We start from the raw sequence: 21,254 nt of genomic DNA on the forward strand, positions 1-21,254 counted from the left end.
ACAATGTCATAATGTGTTTCATATCAATTCTGCATTCTATTATCCCACCAGGTAAAAGGAACAATAAGCAGTGCTGGTGGTGTGAAAGGGGTGACAGCTGGTGTTTCACCATCGGCGCAGCAACAGATGCGGCAGCTGGCTTTCCAGCAGCAGCTTCTACACCGGAAGATTCCTCAGCAGAAGGTTGCTCAACTTGCCCAGGTTATCCTTCATTTCCAGTTTTTTGAGTTAATAGAAGGAAATTATTTTAATACACATTTAAGCTCATGTAATTTTAAAAAAATTTTGCCCAAAGTTTTTCATCAGTATAATTATTAGGCTGTCCGAGAGTAGTCAAATGAAAACAGCTCAAGTAAGTTGTCAAAAAAGAATGGTTTTTCATACATGAATATGCCTTAATATGAGGTAATTCCCCATTTTTCCACTGAGTGTAATAATTTCCTGTTAACCATGTCATTATCACTGAAAGGGCTCTATTTTATAGAATTATAGCAACAAAATAGTAATTGCATTTATTTCATTCAAATTATAATTTAGTAGTCCCTTAAAGTTAAAAGAATTACTGCTACAGTTTGATGTATTTCTGTAATAAAATTACTACTGCTCTACATTCGTAAACTTTGTCTAGTTGATGTGTAAATATTTTGGAACTAGCCTAATTTTAAAATAAATTTGCTGATGAAAAAACTGTTATATTCATTTTAGGCTAACGACTGGCAAATATTTTTTTCAAGAACAATCAATGGTATTTTTGGCATGGGGTTTGGTAAATTACCTCTATTTGGACATTTAAATTGAAATATATTGTCTGGATCGCTACATTAACAAAAGGGATTTTCAAATAAAAAACAATCCATTTTAACATTTTTCTACAGTTGATGGTATTCTATAATAACTGACTCCATATGAAACATGACAGCTAAAAAGTGTAAAAAATATCCTATTTAAATAATCCTATTCAAATGAAATATAGCTCAGATTGTCTCCCAAGAATTAAGTTTTGTAATAAAAAGCTTAAGTAACCTCAAGTGAAATAATCTTTCTCTTCAGGTGGCTGGAGCGAAAGGAGTTGTGCCTACTCAGCTCATTGTTCAAGGTCAGAAGCAACTGTCAGCCACTGTGACTGTTCAGCAAATACAGCAAGTGATGAAGCAAGTCCAGCAGCAACAAAATGTTCAAGGAGTTCAACATATATCCCATGTAAGTCTTCCAAATATTTCTATGCATGGGTTTATCTTTGACCTTTGTTTTACATATTTTTTCCTTTTTAATTGCTTCACATTTGAGAAGAGTGAATGTAGTGTATATTTATGCTATGGCTATGTGTGTTCATTAATTCCACCATGAATCATTTGCTCTTTCTTGTGTAATGTTCATGTGGAAATAACATTGTGTTAATTTTGACCTCTAGTAAAAAATTCCCTATTCTAAATGATATTATTGGAATAACTAAAAAAATAATTAGAATTTTGAGTGAGGAGAATCGTCATGTTTCAATTTTTATATTTTCTCTTTGTAGATTGATTTTTTGGTTTAGAGGTAATAAAATTAAAAAAGGTTGTTTTAAATTGGAGTAGGTCTAATGTGTATTAGAGCTATTGTATTATGGATTCTCATTATGCAATAAGATTTGTTTTGTGATGAGAACTCATTGTTTTGGTTGTTTTTGATGACTATTATCAGTGATTATGGATGAGTTATTTTTTGGAATAACATTATGGACATCCTGGAAACTAGGAAGTAGTAGTGTTATGACACACTATTAGCTCCAGGTCAAGATGTTAAGAATGAGACTCCACTCTTTTGATTCCAAACGCTGTGGATCCTTAAGAGCTCCCTAAGTTGCAGAGATTAAGATTCTTAATTATGGATTTGGAACTAATAATCACTGTATAAACCTGTATACCTTGAGCACCTTTTTTTCTCAGTATCGTGGCTAAAACGACTTCCTATTTAAAATACATTCAGGTTTTACCTTTATAACTCTACCCTCCTCTAAGTCCCTGATGTAGATCAATCAGTCCCTCTGATGCCTCCTGGGACTTGAAGCACAATATGAGATCAGAGGGGAAATTTTCTGTTTGATTCTTGCCTTTCAAAACCTTAATGCTTTAGATACCTCTCTCTAATACTCTTTGACCAATATGTCATATTTCCATGAACAAAACATGATGTATTTGGAGAGAAATGGGTAATTTCACTGCAGGATGAAGTTACCTTGTACCAGATGTTGCATAAGGTACTGGAAGAAGAGTATGATTGCATTGTAGATTCTGACTAGAAAGTACTAATATAAAGAAAGAAGATTATTTAGGGGAAAATCTGTCATCCCAGTGGTGAACACCAGCTTGCAAAGTATTTAAACAGCAATTTGATTATGCAGTAGATATCGACAAAAATGGCTGGAACTTAATTAATTTGTTACTGGATTATGGTCTTAATTTGCAATTCTGCAGATTTTATGTTGATAAAAATATTAATGAGAATTTTCTTAGAAAATTCTGTGTTTGTTGCCACAGATGTTAAAATAAATGCTTTTACTCCTGTAAAAAGTTATCATTTCTGTGAATAATTTAGTAAATCCTCAATAATACGCATCTGGTTAATCTTGACACCCACCTTATCCAGATGGCTATGTAGTGGGGGTGATTTCTTATGGGTTTACCGGTTGGCTACACTTAAGTACAATTCAAAAAAATATTTTTTGCTGGCAATTTTCTCTGGACATGAATAAAAAAACCATGTTTTAATAATCCATCATTAATTCAGTACCATTGTTAATTATGAATTACCAGTGTTGCACACAACAAATAATTGGTTTGTTCATCCAAATGCCACCCATTGCAGAGTTGTGACACATTTGTTTATGATAGATGGGCTGTGCTTTCCATGTGCTTTTGTAACTTCCGAGGCACGTACCTACCTAATTATTTACAGTTCTTCCGACAGTAAAAAGCTGCTACAAAAATGGTATCAAAAAGTGTCTGATCTGAAAATGAAAGATAAAACCAGCATGTTTGCTTTCAAGTGTGATGTTAATGCCCAGAATATTGGCCAAAAGCCTCTGAAATCATTAAGATTACCAGAAGATGAAAATTTGGAAGAAACTATTCCTCAGTGGTGCTCACAACAGTGATCAAGTGGCATAGAAATTTGTGGCTCTGATATTCAAGATGCAGCTTTAAAATGTTTTTAACACATATGGAGATCTTCACTGCAAGTTAATTCTACTGTTTCAGGCTTCACTTCGGGGAGGTATTTATTATCCATACTAAAACACTTTTTACTTTTCCACAATCTTAATAAATTTGTGGAAAAGTACAAAGTCTTATAGTATGGATTCACTGCAAGTAGTGGTTGGTAAAGGAGACAATTTTTGTGGTAAAGTAACTGCTGAGATCATGAGTGCTGGCAGTGATGAAGTTGAACCATTTAGAATGACACTGTATGCAATGATAGGCGAATAGGATTTACAGTTATATCAATTGAATGATGCAGATCAAACGGACCTGTACTTGGGGGCTTTGCCAGAAAACAAGAAAAGTTTATGAAGTGAACACTTAAAATGCTTTGCTGATGTCTTCATGTTGAAAGCTGTTGTTGTGGAACATTTTGACAGCCTTGAGCGCTGAGGATAAATAATGAATAAACTCAGTGTACTTTTTTGGCATTTGGCAAATAAGTTGTGTATCAGAGTTATCATAATGGCCTGGTTTCATGATCATATTGTTTCTGATTTTGAGAAATACCAAGTTGATGTACTGGGAATTTCAGAGGATGAAGTAAAAGAGCTCTCAATTTTGGACAGTGCCCTCATCCTAACATCGGCAATTTGCACTGCGGGGATGGTAAGATGGCTTCCTTTGCCTCCAAATACACTTTTGTTATTTTTAACAAGATGTTGCCATGATGCAAGTTTTAGAAGTGCTTAAGTCAGGTGATTATGAGATTGAAAACAGAAGGGGACTGAGAACAACAATAAATTGAAAAAATGTATAATATGAAGTATGTGTGCTTCAACTGGGATGATTCTTGGAAGGAGATGAAACAAGCCATTGTTGCAAATTCATTGGAAAGATGTTCTATGAAGAGGAGATTGATTTGACTAGAGATTTTGATTTATAGGAACTTCACAAAAACAAGTAAAGTGAAATAAAAATCTTTTTCAAGACAACTCCTTTCTTCCTGTACATCTCCATAGCCTAGCACATCTAATGCCAATGATGAACTAAAAAAAGTCTATATGCATGTATGTATATTAAAATAAGTAAATGTTTTCCGAGTGTTGTTTAAAGTGATTAAATTTTTCCGATAGTTGTTTTAAGTTCCCTTTACATTAATTCTTTAACCCTTTCATTTCATTTAATTTTTATTCATAATATTTAAGATACTTGGATTGGATAGAATTCATTTATGGAAACTGATATCAGCACTTAGGTCAGTTTTTAGGTTAAGGTTAAATAGTCATCTAGAGCTTTGAGGAATAATCATGACATGAGTTTAGTGTTAATGTGAATATTATTTCAACTCATAACCACATGAAGTTGTAAATGATTCATTTTCACCATAATGATCGTGAGAACGAAAGGAAATGCCCTCTTAAGAGTTATTTGTTAGCAACTGTGAACTTTGTTAAATTCATTTTTAAGAAGATTCCTTAAATGAAATGTAGTGGAAAACAATTTCCATTAGCTATAGTGTTTGTTACAACAAAAATATCAGCTGTAATAATTAAATTAATTAAATATTTCAGCAGGATGAGTGAGTTATACACATATATTTCCTCTTTGGATAGTATTATTCAAGTGTGTCAAAGGTCAGAGTGGACTGAACATCATCTAAACATTCCTTAAGTTTACAAAGCAAAATTAGTCCAATTCGCTGAAATTAAACTTATATTTATTAAATAAAAATCTGATTCATTCATTTGCTGAATGTAAATAAATCAAATATATGGGATAATGTCATTATTTAAGTAGCTAATGACACATAATTGTTGATTGTAGTTAATTAAGAATAACTTAGCTAATTTTTAGGACATTATGTGATGTGTTTTATCCAAACTGGAATTTGTCTACTTTGCATAAGATGTTTTTATGCTTGAGTCTTCCTGTCCACCACATGTTCAAGTCATTGGTCGTTAAGTGCACACAAGATTATTGCTGAAAAATATTTAATGGGGTTATATTTGTCAAATTACAATTTACATTTCTCATAATTCAAATTGTGGATTATGCCAAATCTGGCCCTATGTCATCTGAATTAGTGAGGGTTTTCAGTATTCCTAATTTTTTCTTTGCAGTAGAATCTGACTTACCGAAAATTAGTTCCAGAATCTTACTTGTGAAACACTTACTGGTACACAATTTTTCACTGATAAATTATTGTTGAATGCAATGATGCGTTCCATGCCAAAAATTAAATAATGCCTAAGATTTATTTAAAGATAATTATGTATACGAGGTGTGTCCAAAAAAGAACTGACCTGCATTCATATCTTCGCGCCAGAGAGCTTGTGCTGTCTCTGCAGGATATGAGCATAACCAGTAGTCCCTCACGAACTTCCTGAAGGCCTTGGGTCGTGCACAGTGTGTGTTTGTGTCCAACATGTGTTTTCCGTTCGTCGCTTTTGTTTACAGTTGAAAATGACGAAAAGAACAGATCAATGAATTTGCATCAAGAGTTGCTTCAATCTCGGTAAGAGTTGTACGGAGATGATTGAGATGATATAAAGGGCCAATGGGGATGAAAGTATGGGCATAACATAGATTAAGGAATGGTATAGGTGGTTTAAAAATGTCCGCACATCTGTTGACAGTGACCCTTGTTCTAGCCGACCTTGGCTGACCACAACACCGGAAAACATTGAGCGTGTGCGGCTTGCGATTGAAGGTGATTGTTGTTTCACTGTTCGTGAACTAGAAAATGATCTCAGAATACGGAAAACTGTTTGACTGTTCTTGAACTAGAAAATGATCTCAGAATACGGAAAACTACTCTTTGTGAAATTTTGAATTAGAATTCAGGAATGACTCGCGTGCTTGCAAAATTCCTTCGGAAATTGCTCATGACCAAGCAGGGAGACCTTCGCTCTGAAATTGCTCTGGACAACTTAGAAATGGTCAGTGATGATGAAAATGTCCTTAAGAAGGTTATTACTGGTGATGAATCATGGGTGTATGGCTATAATCCTCAAACTAAACAACAGTGTTCACAGTGGAAGCATCCAGACAAGCCACAGCCAGAAAAAGCATGTCAAAGTCTGAGCCATGTCAAATCAATGCTTATTTTTTTGTTGTGAGGGTGTTGTGCACTACGAATTTGCTCTATGAGATCAGGCGATCAACAAAGAATATTACGTTGAAGTTCTGAAAAGATTGCTTGATGCCGTGAGAAGTGTCACTGGTCAAGCGGTGTTTGGCTTCTGCACTATGATAACGCGCCAGCGCATTCATCAAACCTTGTGCAGCAATTTTTGGCATAACACAAGATTGTGCAGCTTTGCCAGCCTCCGTACAGTCCTGGCATAGCTCCCTGCGGCTTTTGGATGTTCCCAAAATTGAAAATGGTACTCAAAGGGAAGCAGTTCGATGATTCAGAGTAATGCGATACGTGAGCTGAAGTCTATTCCAAAATCTGTGATTGAGGACTGCTTTAAGATGTGTAAGTACTGCTGGGAGCGTGTGGTTCAATCAAATGGGGACTACTTCGAAGCATGCCATGGCCCTGATGACGAAGAATAGCACCAATGCAGAGATGTAAATGCATGTAGGATAGCTTATAGCTTTTGGACACACCTTGTACATATATTATATATAGGGTTATTGTGCGTCATTGTTGTTCCAGTGAGTGTAAATCATGATATGAAGTATTTGTGGGGTTAAAATAAGTTAACCTTAATCTATAGTATGGAAACCAAGTTGATGATAACTGAAATAGTGCGTCAAATTTCAAGTCTATAATCAGTTGCACCTTTTGAAATGTGATCCTTTTGAACTATTCATCTTTAATATTTTTGCTATTTTCATCATTTATAATATCGTTGTAATAATACCAAACGATGATGAATACAGAAGTGAAAGTAAAGATTCATTCTTTGCTAGTGCAAAAAGTTTGTAGCCTTGTTATTATCCAAGGATGAAGTTTTGATAATGGTTATGAATATTTGAAGAACATGACTACCAACTGGTAGTGGTTGATTTGATGGATTTCCAGCATTCAGGATGGGCTGGAATGGATTGTGAAATGGAATGGTCTTGAAGTCAGTTGTAATAATTTTTTTAAAGCTTATTGTAGAGAAAACATTTAAGCTGTTATGAGGGAAAGGCAAAGGAGGCTATTATTGTTATATCTGTGAAAATGAATATCTGTACTGAAAGGATGATATGAAGAGATATATTATCAATGTAGTGCTATTCATTGGAATGACAAGGACGACTAGGAATGAAGGAAAATAGAATGGAATACATATTTTCGACAAAGAAAGGAGATGAAAGTAGACCTCTGCAATTGTAAGAGAATGATTGTTAAAGAGTAAATAATGAAGATGGCATTTTATTTAAACTGTTGGAGAATGGCTGTTATGTTCATCGCAAAGGATATTATATTTCTATATAAGGATTCTTTTATTTCAACTATGACTGATCATTTTTGATGATGGCCATGCTGCAAGAGACTGTCACAGCTTAAGAAAAGTTAGGCTAATTGTTGGTAATTTCAGTTTTGGTAACCAATTGAAGATGGATACAAATTTCATAGGTGAACAGCACTGTAACATTGTCTTTACCAGGTCATGTGAATCAATAATTATACATATCTTGGCCTATAATATCAAAGTCTTATAATTTATTAAAATTGTCTAGTGGCTAAGGATATGATACGGTAGTGGTGCTTTGATACTACAGCACATCAATAGTCTGTATTTCTTGCCAAAATATAGTTTGAAGCATCATTGAATTGAAGATTTGTGAAGCAGAGATGATGTTTAGATAACATAACCACTCCAATTAAAGGCTATTTTGTTCTTTGTGAGTCTACTTGAGTGAAGTCTAAGAGGAACAAACTTGAGAAGGCAGCAGTAGCACCACTCAAGAAATGGATGAAACAGCATGCAGCCCAGTACCCATCTGGGCTGGGGCGTTGAATAGTGAAAAGTGAAAAAAATGCATTGGAGAAAATCAATGTGAATCCCTGAGTGGAATTGTGATTTTTAGTGTATTTGGATGGAAAGTAAATAAAGTGAAAGTGAAGTGATGAGTTTAGTTCATTTGCAATTTTGAAAGGCATTTGAATTTTCTAGTACACTGTTCTCCAATGAAATTCATATTAAATATTTAATTTCTTGTTTTGTTGGTTTTTACCAGGCTAGTTCCTGACTTATCATCAAATACAAAATATTCACAAAGTACTTCAGAAGTGAAAACAGTGGTGTGCAGCAATCAAGTTTGAAATTCATCCAATTTCGCAGGAATATTCTTCAAGAGGAGGGTTTTATTCAAGTTGTGACACAATGCATATTTTTGAAGAAAGTTATTATTCAATGGCATAAGATGCATAATGATGTGATTTAGTAATTCTGGAACCAGGAAATCCACTTTTAATGTGTACCAGAAAGACCAAGTTGGAATTCATCAAAACAGTATGTTGTTGTAAAGATAAGCGGATTAATACATCTTAATTCTGACAAAAATATACAGCATGTTCACTATGCCAATATGGTAACATTTTTCAACAACAAGGATCCAATTGATGTCTGATACATTTGTCCCTTGGTGGTTGCCCATCTCAACTCCAGATATCATCCAGTGAAAATTTAGAACAAGTGAATGTAAGAATAGGCTTTGATAGGAAGTGAAGAGTTCATTGCGAACAAAGAAATAACACAACTGGAGCCAGGTTGAGGATGCTAGTATATGTTTGAATGCAGATTTTTTGAAGCTATTTAATCTTTTTTGGATGAAGCACATTTACTAGTACAAGTTATTTTTTGGCCAATGTCCTCATTTTGATGTTCGCATATGAACTCTTGGTTGTGTGGTCTTATGTTCAGCAAAGATAAGTGTTTACTTTTTCATCTTTAACTGTTGGTGCTAGGTTGCGAGTGGACAGACATTAGGGTCACAAGCCATTCATTCTCACGCTGTACTAGCTGCAGCAGCTGCAAAAGGACAAAGTGCTGGGGTTGGTGGTCAGCTGAGTCCTGCAGTTGCGGCTACCCTCCATGCTGGCAATCAGCAGTCTATTCAAACTAGAGTCATCCCTATGACAACAGGACAGGCCTCACTTAAACAGACAATCCAGGTGAGGTGGGGGAAGGAAATATATTTTGATGTAAATGGTTTGATTAAAAATGTGAAATAATTCGGTTGTATAATCTTATCTTAAATACTTAATTGTTTACATCTGAGGAGTTTTACCTTTAATTAGAATTATGTTTTGGTCATTATGTTTATGGTGTGTATCATTTCTACTCTCCTGGACTATTGTTTATGATTTTAGATACTGAACGTGGAGCTGATAAACTTAAGTTGTTATTTATGTGAATTGACCAGAACTCTGTGCAGTAATTTGATGTTTCTGATTTTATTTAATGTGTAGCCGTGCACGTGCTGAACTCTGTATCTTTTATGTTTGGTATTTTTACTTTGGGCCTCCCAACTTCTGTTGCATTGACTGGAATAAGTTTGTTTTTTTTTGAAATTGATAAGCTGCTATGTTTCAAGAGATTTAATGGGCAGCATTGTTATCTGTTCATTTTGTATTTATGGTCCAATCCCATGTTTTCCTGAAAGCATGTAAAGCATAGGTTGTCCCACTCAAGTCTTTTGCCTTTACTTTCACTGCCAGCCAGTAGTAGTGGTGCTTGTCTTTCATATGTCATTTGGATTTGATAATATGTGTGCACTAGAAAGGTTGCCATCATAAATATTGAATAGTTAAAACCTAGCAAATTGCATATTGAATCACAGTTGAAATAGATATAACAAAGTCATTTAAATTATGCATGTAGTTCTACAGAGTACTGAAACTCTATAGAGAGTTCATTTTTTTACCTTGTTAGCTGATTCCTACCACAGTTATCACTATGAACATGAGTGAGTTGCCAGAAATCTCTTGGGAAGTTGGGAGTGAACTCAATTCAGCATGTCTTGTACTCTCACGCATAATTATTATTGTTGAAAAGTTTGTTTTTAGCCATGATTTTATTTGTGAATAAAATGGATCAAAATGGGCACATTAGATTTTCCCTAGATGCTCAATACATGCAAAAATACTGTGGAATGAAATTGTAGGCCTGCAGTTAGCTATTGTTACTGAAAATGATTCACTGATGAGTTAGCCTTGTCAAAACTAATGACAAAAAACCTTGTCAAAAACTAGTTATGTGTTGGAAACTATTATTGGGGAGCAGATGTCTGCAAAGAAAAATGTAATATATTGATGGGAAAGAGATTAAAAGGCAATTTTTAGTTACCCAATCTTAGAGTGGTGCTGTCTTTGAGGGGCACCAGGACCAAATTTGTTTAAATGACGGTTAACAGAATGCCCTCAAAGCCTTCAAGGCAAGACTTGTTGGATTCAATGCATAATATTTTCATGCTTCAAAGGTAAAGAGGCTTAGATGAAGCCAAATCCCCACAACCATTAACAAACTTGTCAAAAGAAAAGCTCAACAACAAAAAGGCAGGCAGGGATATGTAGTAAGTACCATTTCGAGTCGAGGAGAAGTTTAAGTCAAGATTGCTGTATTTAATTGCCTATTAGGAAAGTAGTGGAAGGATAGATGGTCTGAATCCCTGTGTACACTAATATTTTTCAACTGATTTCTCTCAAGAAATCATAATCCCTGCCATGTCGATTGAAAATGACTTTGATGGTTCTCATAGAGGACCTACTGCCAAACTTTCTTGAATGTGTAATAATATTAAGTGCAATTCAATAATTAGAACTCACTTTTCTGTGACTGGTTAGCCTTTGACCATCTATTAGTCAAGATTATAGCGTGTTTAATAGCTCATGTGATAGTTTCCTAACAAGTGCCTTGGAGGCTTTTAAATGACAACTCTATTTTAACTATAATTAGGAAAATGGTGTTGGTGCCTCTGAAAGATGGCACAACTTTCATGTATGGAAAATAGTTCTTTTATCAAAATATCAGAATTCACCTTGTATATTTTGACACCCCGTTACTAGTCTGCTACTCTTAGCCAGTTTTTAACAAGGTATTTCTGTTTATACATCTATGGATCATTTTCAGAAATCATTGTTTTTGGCTGCCATTAAGTTTCATTTCGGGGTATTTCTGCACTCATCTTAAAAAAATGTGGCCATTTTGTGTACAAATGAAAGTATTCAAAAGCAGAGGGGAGCCCTTATAAAAAATAATAATGATTGATGTGAGACAAAAGACAGTTGGAATAACTGTTAGATGCTGCCTGCTCAGTGGTCAGTTGACTGCGTAAGTGCTTTTGTTACTAATGACATCAATGGTAATGAAAAATATAGTTGATCACATGCAAGCTTAGAAATGCTCAAGATCGTGGAAGATGTGTTCTTAATGGATTATGGGATAGAAAATGAAGGGGCTTAAACCTGTTGTTTTGAATGCGTTCATGCATAGTTAAACTGCTAGACTTCTAGCTGGGGTTTTCCAAGTTTTTGAGAAAAAAACACATGGTTCTTCCTTCAAACTTGTTTATAAGGTGCTCGAATATCGTGAAGATATGTAGTGGTGAATTTTTATAAGTGGTGGTGTGCCTTAAATACAAGCTACTTAAAAAATTAGGATTCCTAAAGTTGTTGCCACCTAAGTGTAGACCTGGCAGGGTTGTAAAAGTGACATTGTTGTTGTAATGGCAATTGAAGTGCAGGTAGGTAACTTTCTCTGGTGTGGTTGTTAAGTGTATGCTTTTCAACTTTAAATTTGTTCAAATTTTTATATAACTGTGTGGAAACTTACAAACATATGGTACATTCTGCATGACTGCATAAAATGTTCTGTTGTTGTATATCCTCATGGGAAATATGATGACAGAGTTAATCAGCTATGCTGCCATTTATTGCAAGTGTCTTTCACCAGCTTGATTGCATGTGGCAGACTTCACGTAAGTTCATGCATGGTCGTGTCAGGGCCTAACCAATCCAGGACTCAATGTATTGCACCCCAATTACTCAAGCTGTGTTGCTTTGAATCACCTCACAAGTATTTCACACACTACTGTTATTGTAAAAAAGATAATCGACCCCGAACTTAAGGGGCACCCTATGGTAACCCTGGGAAAGTGAAACTAGTGATGTAATGAATAAGGTGAATAGTCAGGAAAATCTAGCATTGTTGGAAAGAGCATTTATTTGTCCTGACTTTAAGATGCATATACTGTGCCTGCTCATAATGAGGCTTAAAAAAATTAAATAAAATACAAGGAAACAGTGGACTGTAATGTTGTTGGTCATAATTAAAACTTTTATGCTGTGGCCATTCCGAAGAAAGTGACAGCAGTTAGGAAAGAAGAGAAAGGAAAAAGGAACATTGCTAATGGTATACTTCAGGCCACAAATAAGTGTCCCTTAAAATTGACCAATTCCAGAAATTTAACAGAAGTTTGTAAGTACTGTCAATATTCAGAGGTGCTCAGATAGTGACTAATGAAGAAAATGAAATGAAATTCAGGAAAATATCCATATAATTTGAATTTCAGTACAATTTAATTATTGCCTCTTTTTTTAGAATTGATTTTCTTTTGCCTTGTTCATATACTTGGTTACCAGTGTAACTACAGTGTTAACAATCTTCATATATTTATATTTTAGGCACTATGTCTTTTGAGATTAATGGACCATTGATATTGTTCAATTTGAAGAAAAGAAACCATGCAGAATAAATGTCCCGCTACCCAGGATGCGGCACTTAAATCTGGACAAATTTCAATTTGAATTTCCCGCCATATCGTAGTTCCACTGGATGTCGTGATTGGCGTTCTTGAAAGCCAAAGGCATCTAGTAAACAGTCATAACCTCAAAATGGCTGAGATGTTGCGTACACATTCATAGTACATTGAAAGAGCTGTCATTATTGAAAGTGTTTGCACTAGGCATTTGCCCAGTGAAATAGTTCGATTCCTTGGGTACCCCAGATCAACTGTTTATGATATTGTGGCTAAGTATAATGCTTCAGAGAAGTCTAGGGAGATCTGGCTAACCCGGCGAGGAAACCTCATTCGAGGAAACATGTGACATGAACTGTGGCAGTTGTTGAGAAGGCTTAGCTTAGGCGCTGATTTCAGAGGACCCAGGGGGATCACTGAGGAAATTGCCGATAGAATTGAATGTTAGCAAGCAAACAATGCGTCAGATGGCAGAGGAGGGCCTACGATGCAAGTCTCACACTATAAAGGTGCGACAGATGCTGTCTGAGGCTGCCAGAACCAAGCGGATTGCTCGCTTCAACCTGCTTTTGTGTTCTGTAAAAAATGAAGCTGCAGGGCGAATCAGATTCTTTTGTGATGAAAAAATTTCACCATTGACGCGAAGTTCAACTGGAGAAATGATCGCTGGCTCGCCCACGACCCCGAGAACATCCCGATTGTTGCTCGAACAATATTTCCAGCTAGTATTCACGTCCGAGGTGGTGTGTCCAGTGAGGGTGATGTTATGCCGCCAAATTTATTTGGAAATGACAAACTATCGCAAAAGAAGTCTATCTGCAAATTTTTAGGAATGTCGTGAAACAGTGGATCGTAATTGCGACTTTGGGGAGACAATACATCTTTCAACAGGACAGTGTACCAGCTCATACGAGTCATTTAGTCCAAAACTGGCTCTCAGATAACATTGACATGTTCTGGTCAAAGGAGTTCTGGCCCCCGAATAGCCCAGACTTGAACCCACTCGACTATTATGTTTGGAGTGTAGTCTAAAGAGTTACCAGTAAGACCCTAATGTCGCATCTCTACGCACCGCTATCGTAGCAGCATTCGCGAATATGGGCAGCGCTGTTTTAAAGAGTGTGTGCGATTGATTCAGGACAAGATTGGAGGGGGTCATTGCAGCTGAAGGGGGTTAAATTGAGTAATGTTAATCTTGAGAGTTACTACTACTTGTATGTAAAAGGATTTTCATTTTCTATTGTATTTTTTAAAAATAAATTTGCTTTTTAAGAAAAGTTTTGTTAGTCCAGATTTAAGTGCCACACCCTCTAGGCGCCTCTATGGCATGTTGTTGTCCCATCCTTCGATATCCTACTTTTTCATGTTTAGTATTATCGAATTTGAAGAAAATTACTTGCTACATAAGAGATGTTAGTGGTGTATGTAGTAGCAGTTTTTACAACATTATCTAATCATGAATTGGAGTTTGAATAATCTGATTTACAAAGGATAAACAGATTGAAACGTTATACTTTTAATAAGTCACATCCTCTGATTGTAATTCACTAAATGTGATGGAATGGAGAAAGGCAAATGGGCTTGTGTTAATGCCTTCCACTACAAAATTGCCCAATGCTACTTTGCCCTAATGTACCAAATAGTTGCACTGCACTTTTGTTTATTCATGCATGCATAATATTGCAGAATGTATTAAGGGTCTGTTCTGTGGCTTCTCAGCCTGTTATGTGAACTTATTATTATTTATTAGCTACTGAAGACCATGGAGTGGAGCTACACATATTTACTAACTCAAATAGCAAATAATGGTAGGAAAGCTGTTTTTGTATAATTCATGTAAACTTAATTTAGTAAATTTTTAAAGCAAGAGAGCTATGTTTGTGAAAATGATGCCATTATTTTCTCCAATATTAGTTGGAGTGGGGATTGATTTTTAAGGTTGTAAAATTTGAATTTCCATAATGAACATATATGAACAGTGCTTCTTTTGATGTTTTCAGGTGAAAAGACCTTAAGTACCCACTTGTGTGATAAAAATTTTTATCTTTGCTTTTTCTTTCTTTATACCACATTTTCATTTTGGTATTGTTGAAGGTGGTGGCGGCAGGGTCTCCAGGCACTGCCACGCTGGGACCTAGTCTGTCTCTTGATGCCTCTGGTAGGCCTCAAGTGAGCGTTGCATGTACTGCTACTTCCCTTGCAAATGCATTGGTAGCTTCAGGGGCTGGAACAATCAAGGTTTCAACTCCCACTACAGTGACTGCTGCACAACAGCAGGCCATTATCTCTCAGGTGAGAACGTTAAGTAATTTGGTTTTATGGCATATAGTTAAAATATCTGGCTGTGAGATAGAATGCAAGTTTAGATTTAATGCAAACTTGAATTCACTGCTGTGGGTGATTCTTCGAAATATATACATACATACAGGTTGTTTAGCATTTTCCTGTCATGGCACCCTGTCCATACTCTAAATATCTAAAAATTAATTATCCCAAATACCGTTTAGAATGTGTAAGAATTTAATTTTGAAATGCTATCGACAAAGGAGATATCACTTAAAATTGTTTCTCTTAACAAATCTTTGTTAGAAGAACTGACAAGTTCTTTCGATTTAAAAATATCCCTTTATGGGGAAATAAACCCTTTCTTGTACTGCATCTTGTTAACTGTTATGAAATATACCTAAAATATGCTTACACTTCTTTCGGTGGTTTTAATTTAATACTATGCTCCTGAAAATAAAATAATATGCTATGAAAAGGAGTATAATATATCAATATATTCATATTATGTACATGGTAACATAATAGACACAATAATAGATGATTAAAAAACTGATATTTCAATACTGTCCTTAATTTCATGTTTTAATGTTTGACTGCAATGAATCACACTATAATTAATTATATATTATTCTTATTTAATACACAAAAAAGGCAATCATGTATAGTTGTGGATCCCTCTGAACAAGGTGGATAGGTGGACTAATTTAGATAGCTGCCATTGTATAAGAGGTATTCATAAAATATGTGTAATAAACCCAGTATTTTGTATTCCATGTTACATACTTAAATACTTTGTGATAAATATGCCCTAGTTGAGTCAGCTGAATTACTATGAGTGATTGGCAATAGGCTGGAATCATTCAACAATCATCCAAAATGATCAATGGCTTAAGTAACTTTAGTGTAGTAGAATTGCTGTTAAATTTGATTTCCTTTATTGTGTTGGTACTTTTCATAATGGCTTCTGAATTTAAAATGCTCTGAATGTTTTTATTTGTTATCGATCAAGAGTAATGTTTGCCTAAAATGATCACATCATGCATTATTGCATAATAAAGTTAATACCTTGTTTTCTTCTTACTTACTTTGTGACCCAAATCAAAAGCAAATATTGTTGAGTGAGTTATGGGCATACTGAAGGCTTGTGTTCATTTGACAGGTGACGGCTGCTCTTCAACAGAGTCAGCAGCAACCTGTCTCAGTTGCTGTTCGTCAGTCAGGCTCTGGCACTGCCCTGCGTATTCAAACAGCCACAAACTCACCGACTGTTTCCATGGTTGCTCAACAGCAACAGCAGCAATCAGTAGCTGCTCAGCTGTCCCAGCAGCAGCAGTCATCAAATGCCCCGTGAAATGTTTGTTATGAGATTTTTACTCACTTTTATAAAGGTAAGCTTTTGAGAATAAACTCTTATGTTAACAGTCTATATTAAGATTATTGTTGACAGTCACCTTGGAATACTCTTATGAGACTTGCATGTACATGCAGAGACATGCTCTGGCACACAAAAAACAAACCTTAGAAGAAAAATAATGTAGTGCTTTTAATATTTTGTTGATGAGCCTATCTCAGTCAAAGGAAGGTGTAATGAAGGAAAGATAGTAGTTGGTGGATATGGGGAATAAGTCAAGGGGGCAGTTTACTGCTAAGTGTGGTCTATTTAGGTCCAAATATTGTGAATGGTTCAATTCACACCAACTCATAAGATCTCAGTACACTATTAATGGGCAGGTTTTAGGAGATATTTAACTTAAGACCAAGAAAAGCACTCAAAAAGTACAAGCTGTGGAATGAAGAAATATTAATACAAGAAGAGAGAATTAATTTGATTGAGAACAGATTTGATGAAGAAAGTTGATATTTGTACAGAGGGAAAAGATAGTGTAAGTTTTTATGATTAATTTTGTTTTCTAATGAAGCAGTGACCACCCCTCTTATGTTTTAGGAAGGGCTGTTGTAGTGTGAGCGAAATAGGCTAGTGGTGATTATTTTATCTGAATTTCTGTTTAGAAATATATTCCCATTTGATTTAAGGTGCACAATTTTTAATCATGATAATTCTCACCTGACATATTTTTTCTTAAGTACAATTAGGTGCTTTAATTCAGTGGATTTCTGTAAGAAACTTCAGTCTGCTATCGTTAATGGTTATTAGTTCATTCAAGAAAACGGAGACAGTTCAAAATACAATAATTGGGCTCTTACAAGTGCCTATTTGAAGGGATGTATAATTCTCAACGTACTAACCAGTAAAATGTAAAATCATAATTGACCTTTTGTGACAAGTTGTAGTCATAATGTAAGTAAAATTAATTTAACTGTTGACAATTTATGAATAAAAAAATACTGTTCTTCAATCACTGGTTGGTGATAATCTATGGCAGATTAGAATTTCATTAAGTCAATATAATTAAATATATATAATGCCTCTTGAGTATTTACTTCTTCAGTGTTTGCCATATTGATTCTTTATAAATTGGTACTAAATAGCTTACCTTGTACATATTATAATTCTTCTTACAAAATTCTGTGCATTAATAAATTGAGTCTTACAGTGGTTTAATTTGTACTGGTAACTATGTTAAACAAGCTTACAATATGTCATTTTACTTTTCAAAAATCTTGAGCAGTTTAATTTTCTTGTGTATGATGATGATGTTTTCAGGACTTGAAAATTCTGTGCTCATTCTATTCATACCTGTATATGTGTGCAAATGAAACTACTTAGCAAATGCAATAATTATTAAGTAGAAATAAACTTTGAAAGAAATAATTTTTGTCCTTTTATATAATTAAAAGGAATAATCAATTTAGTATGGGCGATGGGCAATTTTGGGTAATCTGAAAAAAATCACTCGATTCAATTCACTTAGTGGTGCGCATGCTAGTTCAATCTTGTTGATTAGAACTTAAGCTGCAGATAGAAAGAATCACTCTGAAAAGTTCTGCTCTCTTTTTGTTGTTACTAAGTACTTGAAAGTTCTGTAGTTGTCAAAATAAAAACAAAACAATAAGTAAGCTGACTGAAGCAATTAAAATGCTATATTTCCCAGAAGAGCAATTGCTGTAATGCTGTCATGTGTACAAATTTCCTTTGGGGAACTATTTTGGGTCATTCTCAAATTATACAACTGTCAAACAAAAGCTCTACCAATTTTGCCTCTAGATTATTCTTCGTGTCATTATTGTAACTTGAGTGTCTTTTTACGACCAAAAATAGGGATTATCAGCAATGTCTAGATGTGGCCTACTATATATATTGAGACATCCCTAGTGACATCTCTACTCTGATTTTTGAATCTACTCCAAGATCATGTTGTGTTGCATGTTTAGCACAAGTTCACATGAATACTAGATTTAAGAATGTGCATGAATTGAAATATAATTTGAAAATGTTTTCTGAATAGTAATTTGATGCTCTTTGCAGGTTATTCAATCCTCTGGGTGGCCATAATGCGTAAAAAAATAATGCATGCAGCTATTTCACTTGCATTACGTAGTCTGCTAGCTACAAAACACTTGAATGAGGTGGGACTACTCAGTGCGATGAAACATGCCTGTGTGTGTTTGTTGCATCAAGTTTTAAAAAGTTTTCACATAAGGGGATGTGGGACCTCTGGTGTTGAATTATTCTGGACATCCTCTTTTGTTGGGTGTGAATTCTTTCATTCAGTGATGCCAAGACAGTGAAGTGACAGTGCCAGGAAAACGAATGCTTCATAAAGTGACAAGGTGAAGCTTCATTGTTGAATGAACGTGCACCAATATCTGAGACTTCCTAAAGGAAGAAAGATGTAAATCAGATTTTAAAACTATTTGTGAGACTATTTGCAGAGCGAGCAGGCAACATCAGTTTGGAAAACTGAGGATATATAATGTATAAACTTTGCTACGTAATGCCAAATACTTGAATTATAAATTTTAAAATGTAAAGCACTATGCTGTAATTAGTGTGTGCTGTTAAAAATGTGCAGAAATCGTATGATGTTGTTTGTTGGTCTCTCGTAAAAAGAATTAATGCATTCTTTAAATCTTTTAAACCAGTTAACAGTGTTAAGAAGTAACAATATTGTCGTGGTGCTGGAAATCATTAACTGCATGCAATGTGTGCTTGTGGTTTTTTATAGCGTATTTGGTTAAATGAGTGTATCAACGAGATTTTCGGAACAAAAAGAGCTTTAACTTCCTGAGCAGTATTTTCTGTGAATTGTTAGGTCAGTAGACAATTGGAAGTATTTAACTGAAATGAACGAAATTATAGGCCTCTTCAGATGTTTTATCTGGAGTTAATTCCCGTGTGAAGCCAATGACATTCATTGGTGAAAAATGTATTTTATTATTTCTTCTCTTCCTCTAAGCAGATATTCAACAAAGTGTTACGCTTCTTGAACCGCATGGTCTCAAAAATTTGTTGAAGGAAGCTTCATGCCATTGCGTGGGGTTTAGGTGGAGACGTAGAAATTGTCACATTTTTTTGTAAAGGTATTTTTTTATTTTTGGTGTACCTGATTGTTGAAACATGAATGTATCATGTTTCTTTTTTGATGTAAAGAAAGTATATTGTAATACGGAAAATGTTGTAAAGATATAGACATTCATGAATGTGCTTATATTCATCTTACTTCTGGTAAAAAATTTCTATGGAAAATATTGGCTTTAAACAACTTGGTCAAAATTGTTTTGTAAAATAGAAACATCCTTACTGATTTGAATACTTTTCCTAGCAAAGGACTTAAATTATCTTAAAATACAAAATAAATTGAAATCAAGTAGCAAAAGTGTTTTATTAATGTTTAACGTGCCATTTTTATGGTTTTTTTGGGTCTCATATGATTTTATTATCTCAATCTGTTAATCACATAGCCATCCATGTTGCATGGAATTTGTGAAGCATTTTGTTGAGTTGAGTCTCTTAAAGCCCTCTTTCATTTCCGACCTATCCCTACATTGGATGTGATAGAGAGATGAAGGAAAAAGTTCCATTGATACCACCTGGTATTTTGCATAAGATTTGATGTGGATTCAAAATAAATATTGTTGAAGTATATGCTAGCCTGTTAGGCAGATATTCAACCTATTACTGTGAATCTAAATGCTGCCATGGTAATGAATTCACTGTTAAATGATAAATATAATATTCAATTATATTATCACTACCAAACGAACTTATAAAAACAAATATTGAATATTTTTTTAGACTAGTTCAAAAATGGTTTGTGGGGCATGTGACATGGATTCCATTAGTTTGCTTTCTGTAGTGAAAATGAAGAATTGATCTTCATTAATGGAAACTTATATTTCTTAACTGGGTAGTCCAGTGGATAGGGTGCTGGGATACTGACTGGTGAACCTAGGTTGGATTCCTGGTGATGCCTCTGGACATAGTTGGCCTTACCTAAGCTATGTGTGATTTATTTTGTGTGACATCTTCCTGGGAAACCAGAGGTGGGAAAGAAAGGAACTGGTCCTCCTTTACTCACCATATATGACATAGATTGAAGTGAGCAGGGGCATCAGGATTTGAATCTTAGAGTTGGCAGATCTTTTTCAGTGGTATCCAGATCCCTATTTGAAGTGCTTTGTGGAGAGCACTTGAAGTGAGTGTGCCATGTGTCACATAGGATATTAAACTACAGACCCCTTGGTGCCTTTTTGATTTGAATAGGTACATGCCATCGCTGGGTTTCTCTCCATCCTTCTCCTTTTCATATAACCATAATAGTGCAAATGACCTCACGGTGGGTTGCCTCCCCTAAAACTACTACTAATACTAAGTGGCCTCTACCCTTGTCTATCGGATAAACCTTTGGGTTGATTGCTATGGTTTGTGTACTTTTTAATATGAGCTGTAGTTTTGTATGTATGAATGTATTTACATACATTTTTTCTCCTAAACAGCTCCATCGATTTTCATGAAACTTAGTACCCTAGAGAGTTTTTGGTTAAAGAATTTCATTGCCTCATGCTTGAACACACACCTTTGATACTAAGACTGCATTATGCATGTAAAATCTAAACCCCAGTTACCCCTTGTTTACTTTGTCATATACATCTGTGTGTAATACATTTACATTTTTAGTTTTG

General features: G+C 34.9%; 1 protein-coding gene across 5 annotated transcripts in view; it reads left to right on the forward strand.

Annotated features, from left to right (window-relative positions):
- The window catches only part of dom (domino helicase), a 122,915-nt gene extending 102,981 nt beyond the window's left edge, over nucleotides 1–19,934 (forward strand). For 4 of the 5 annotated variants that reach the window (XM_071590519.1, XM_071590518.1, XM_071590520.1 and 1 more), the window contains 6 exons: nucleotides 52–201; nucleotides 1,051–1,200; nucleotides 9,094–9,300; nucleotides 14,979–15,176; nucleotides 16,330–16,558; nucleotides 18,598–19,934. In XM_071590519.1, coding sequence (XP_071446620.1) covers nucleotides 52–201; nucleotides 1,051–1,200; nucleotides 9,094–9,300; nucleotides 14,979–15,176; nucleotides 16,330–16,521 — 897 coding nt within the window. In that variant the 3' untranslated portion in view covers nucleotides 16,522–16,558; nucleotides 18,598–19,934. The remainder of the gene's footprint in view (nucleotides 1–51; nucleotides 202–1,050; nucleotides 1,201–9,093; nucleotides 9,301–14,978; nucleotides 15,177–16,329; nucleotides 16,559–18,597) is intronic. The other variant, XM_071590521.1, reaches the window with a different exon arrangement.
- The last annotated feature ends 1,320 nt before the right edge of the window (nucleotides 19,935–21,254 follow it).

Source organism: Hetaerina americana, unplaced genomic scaffold, assembly GCF_022747635.1.
Source record: "Hetaerina americana unplaced genomic scaffold, ioHetAmer1.1.p SCAF_4, whole genome shotgun sequence".
NCBI classification, from domain to species: Eukaryota; Metazoa; Arthropoda; class Insecta; order Odonata; family Calopterygidae; genus Hetaerina; species Hetaerina americana.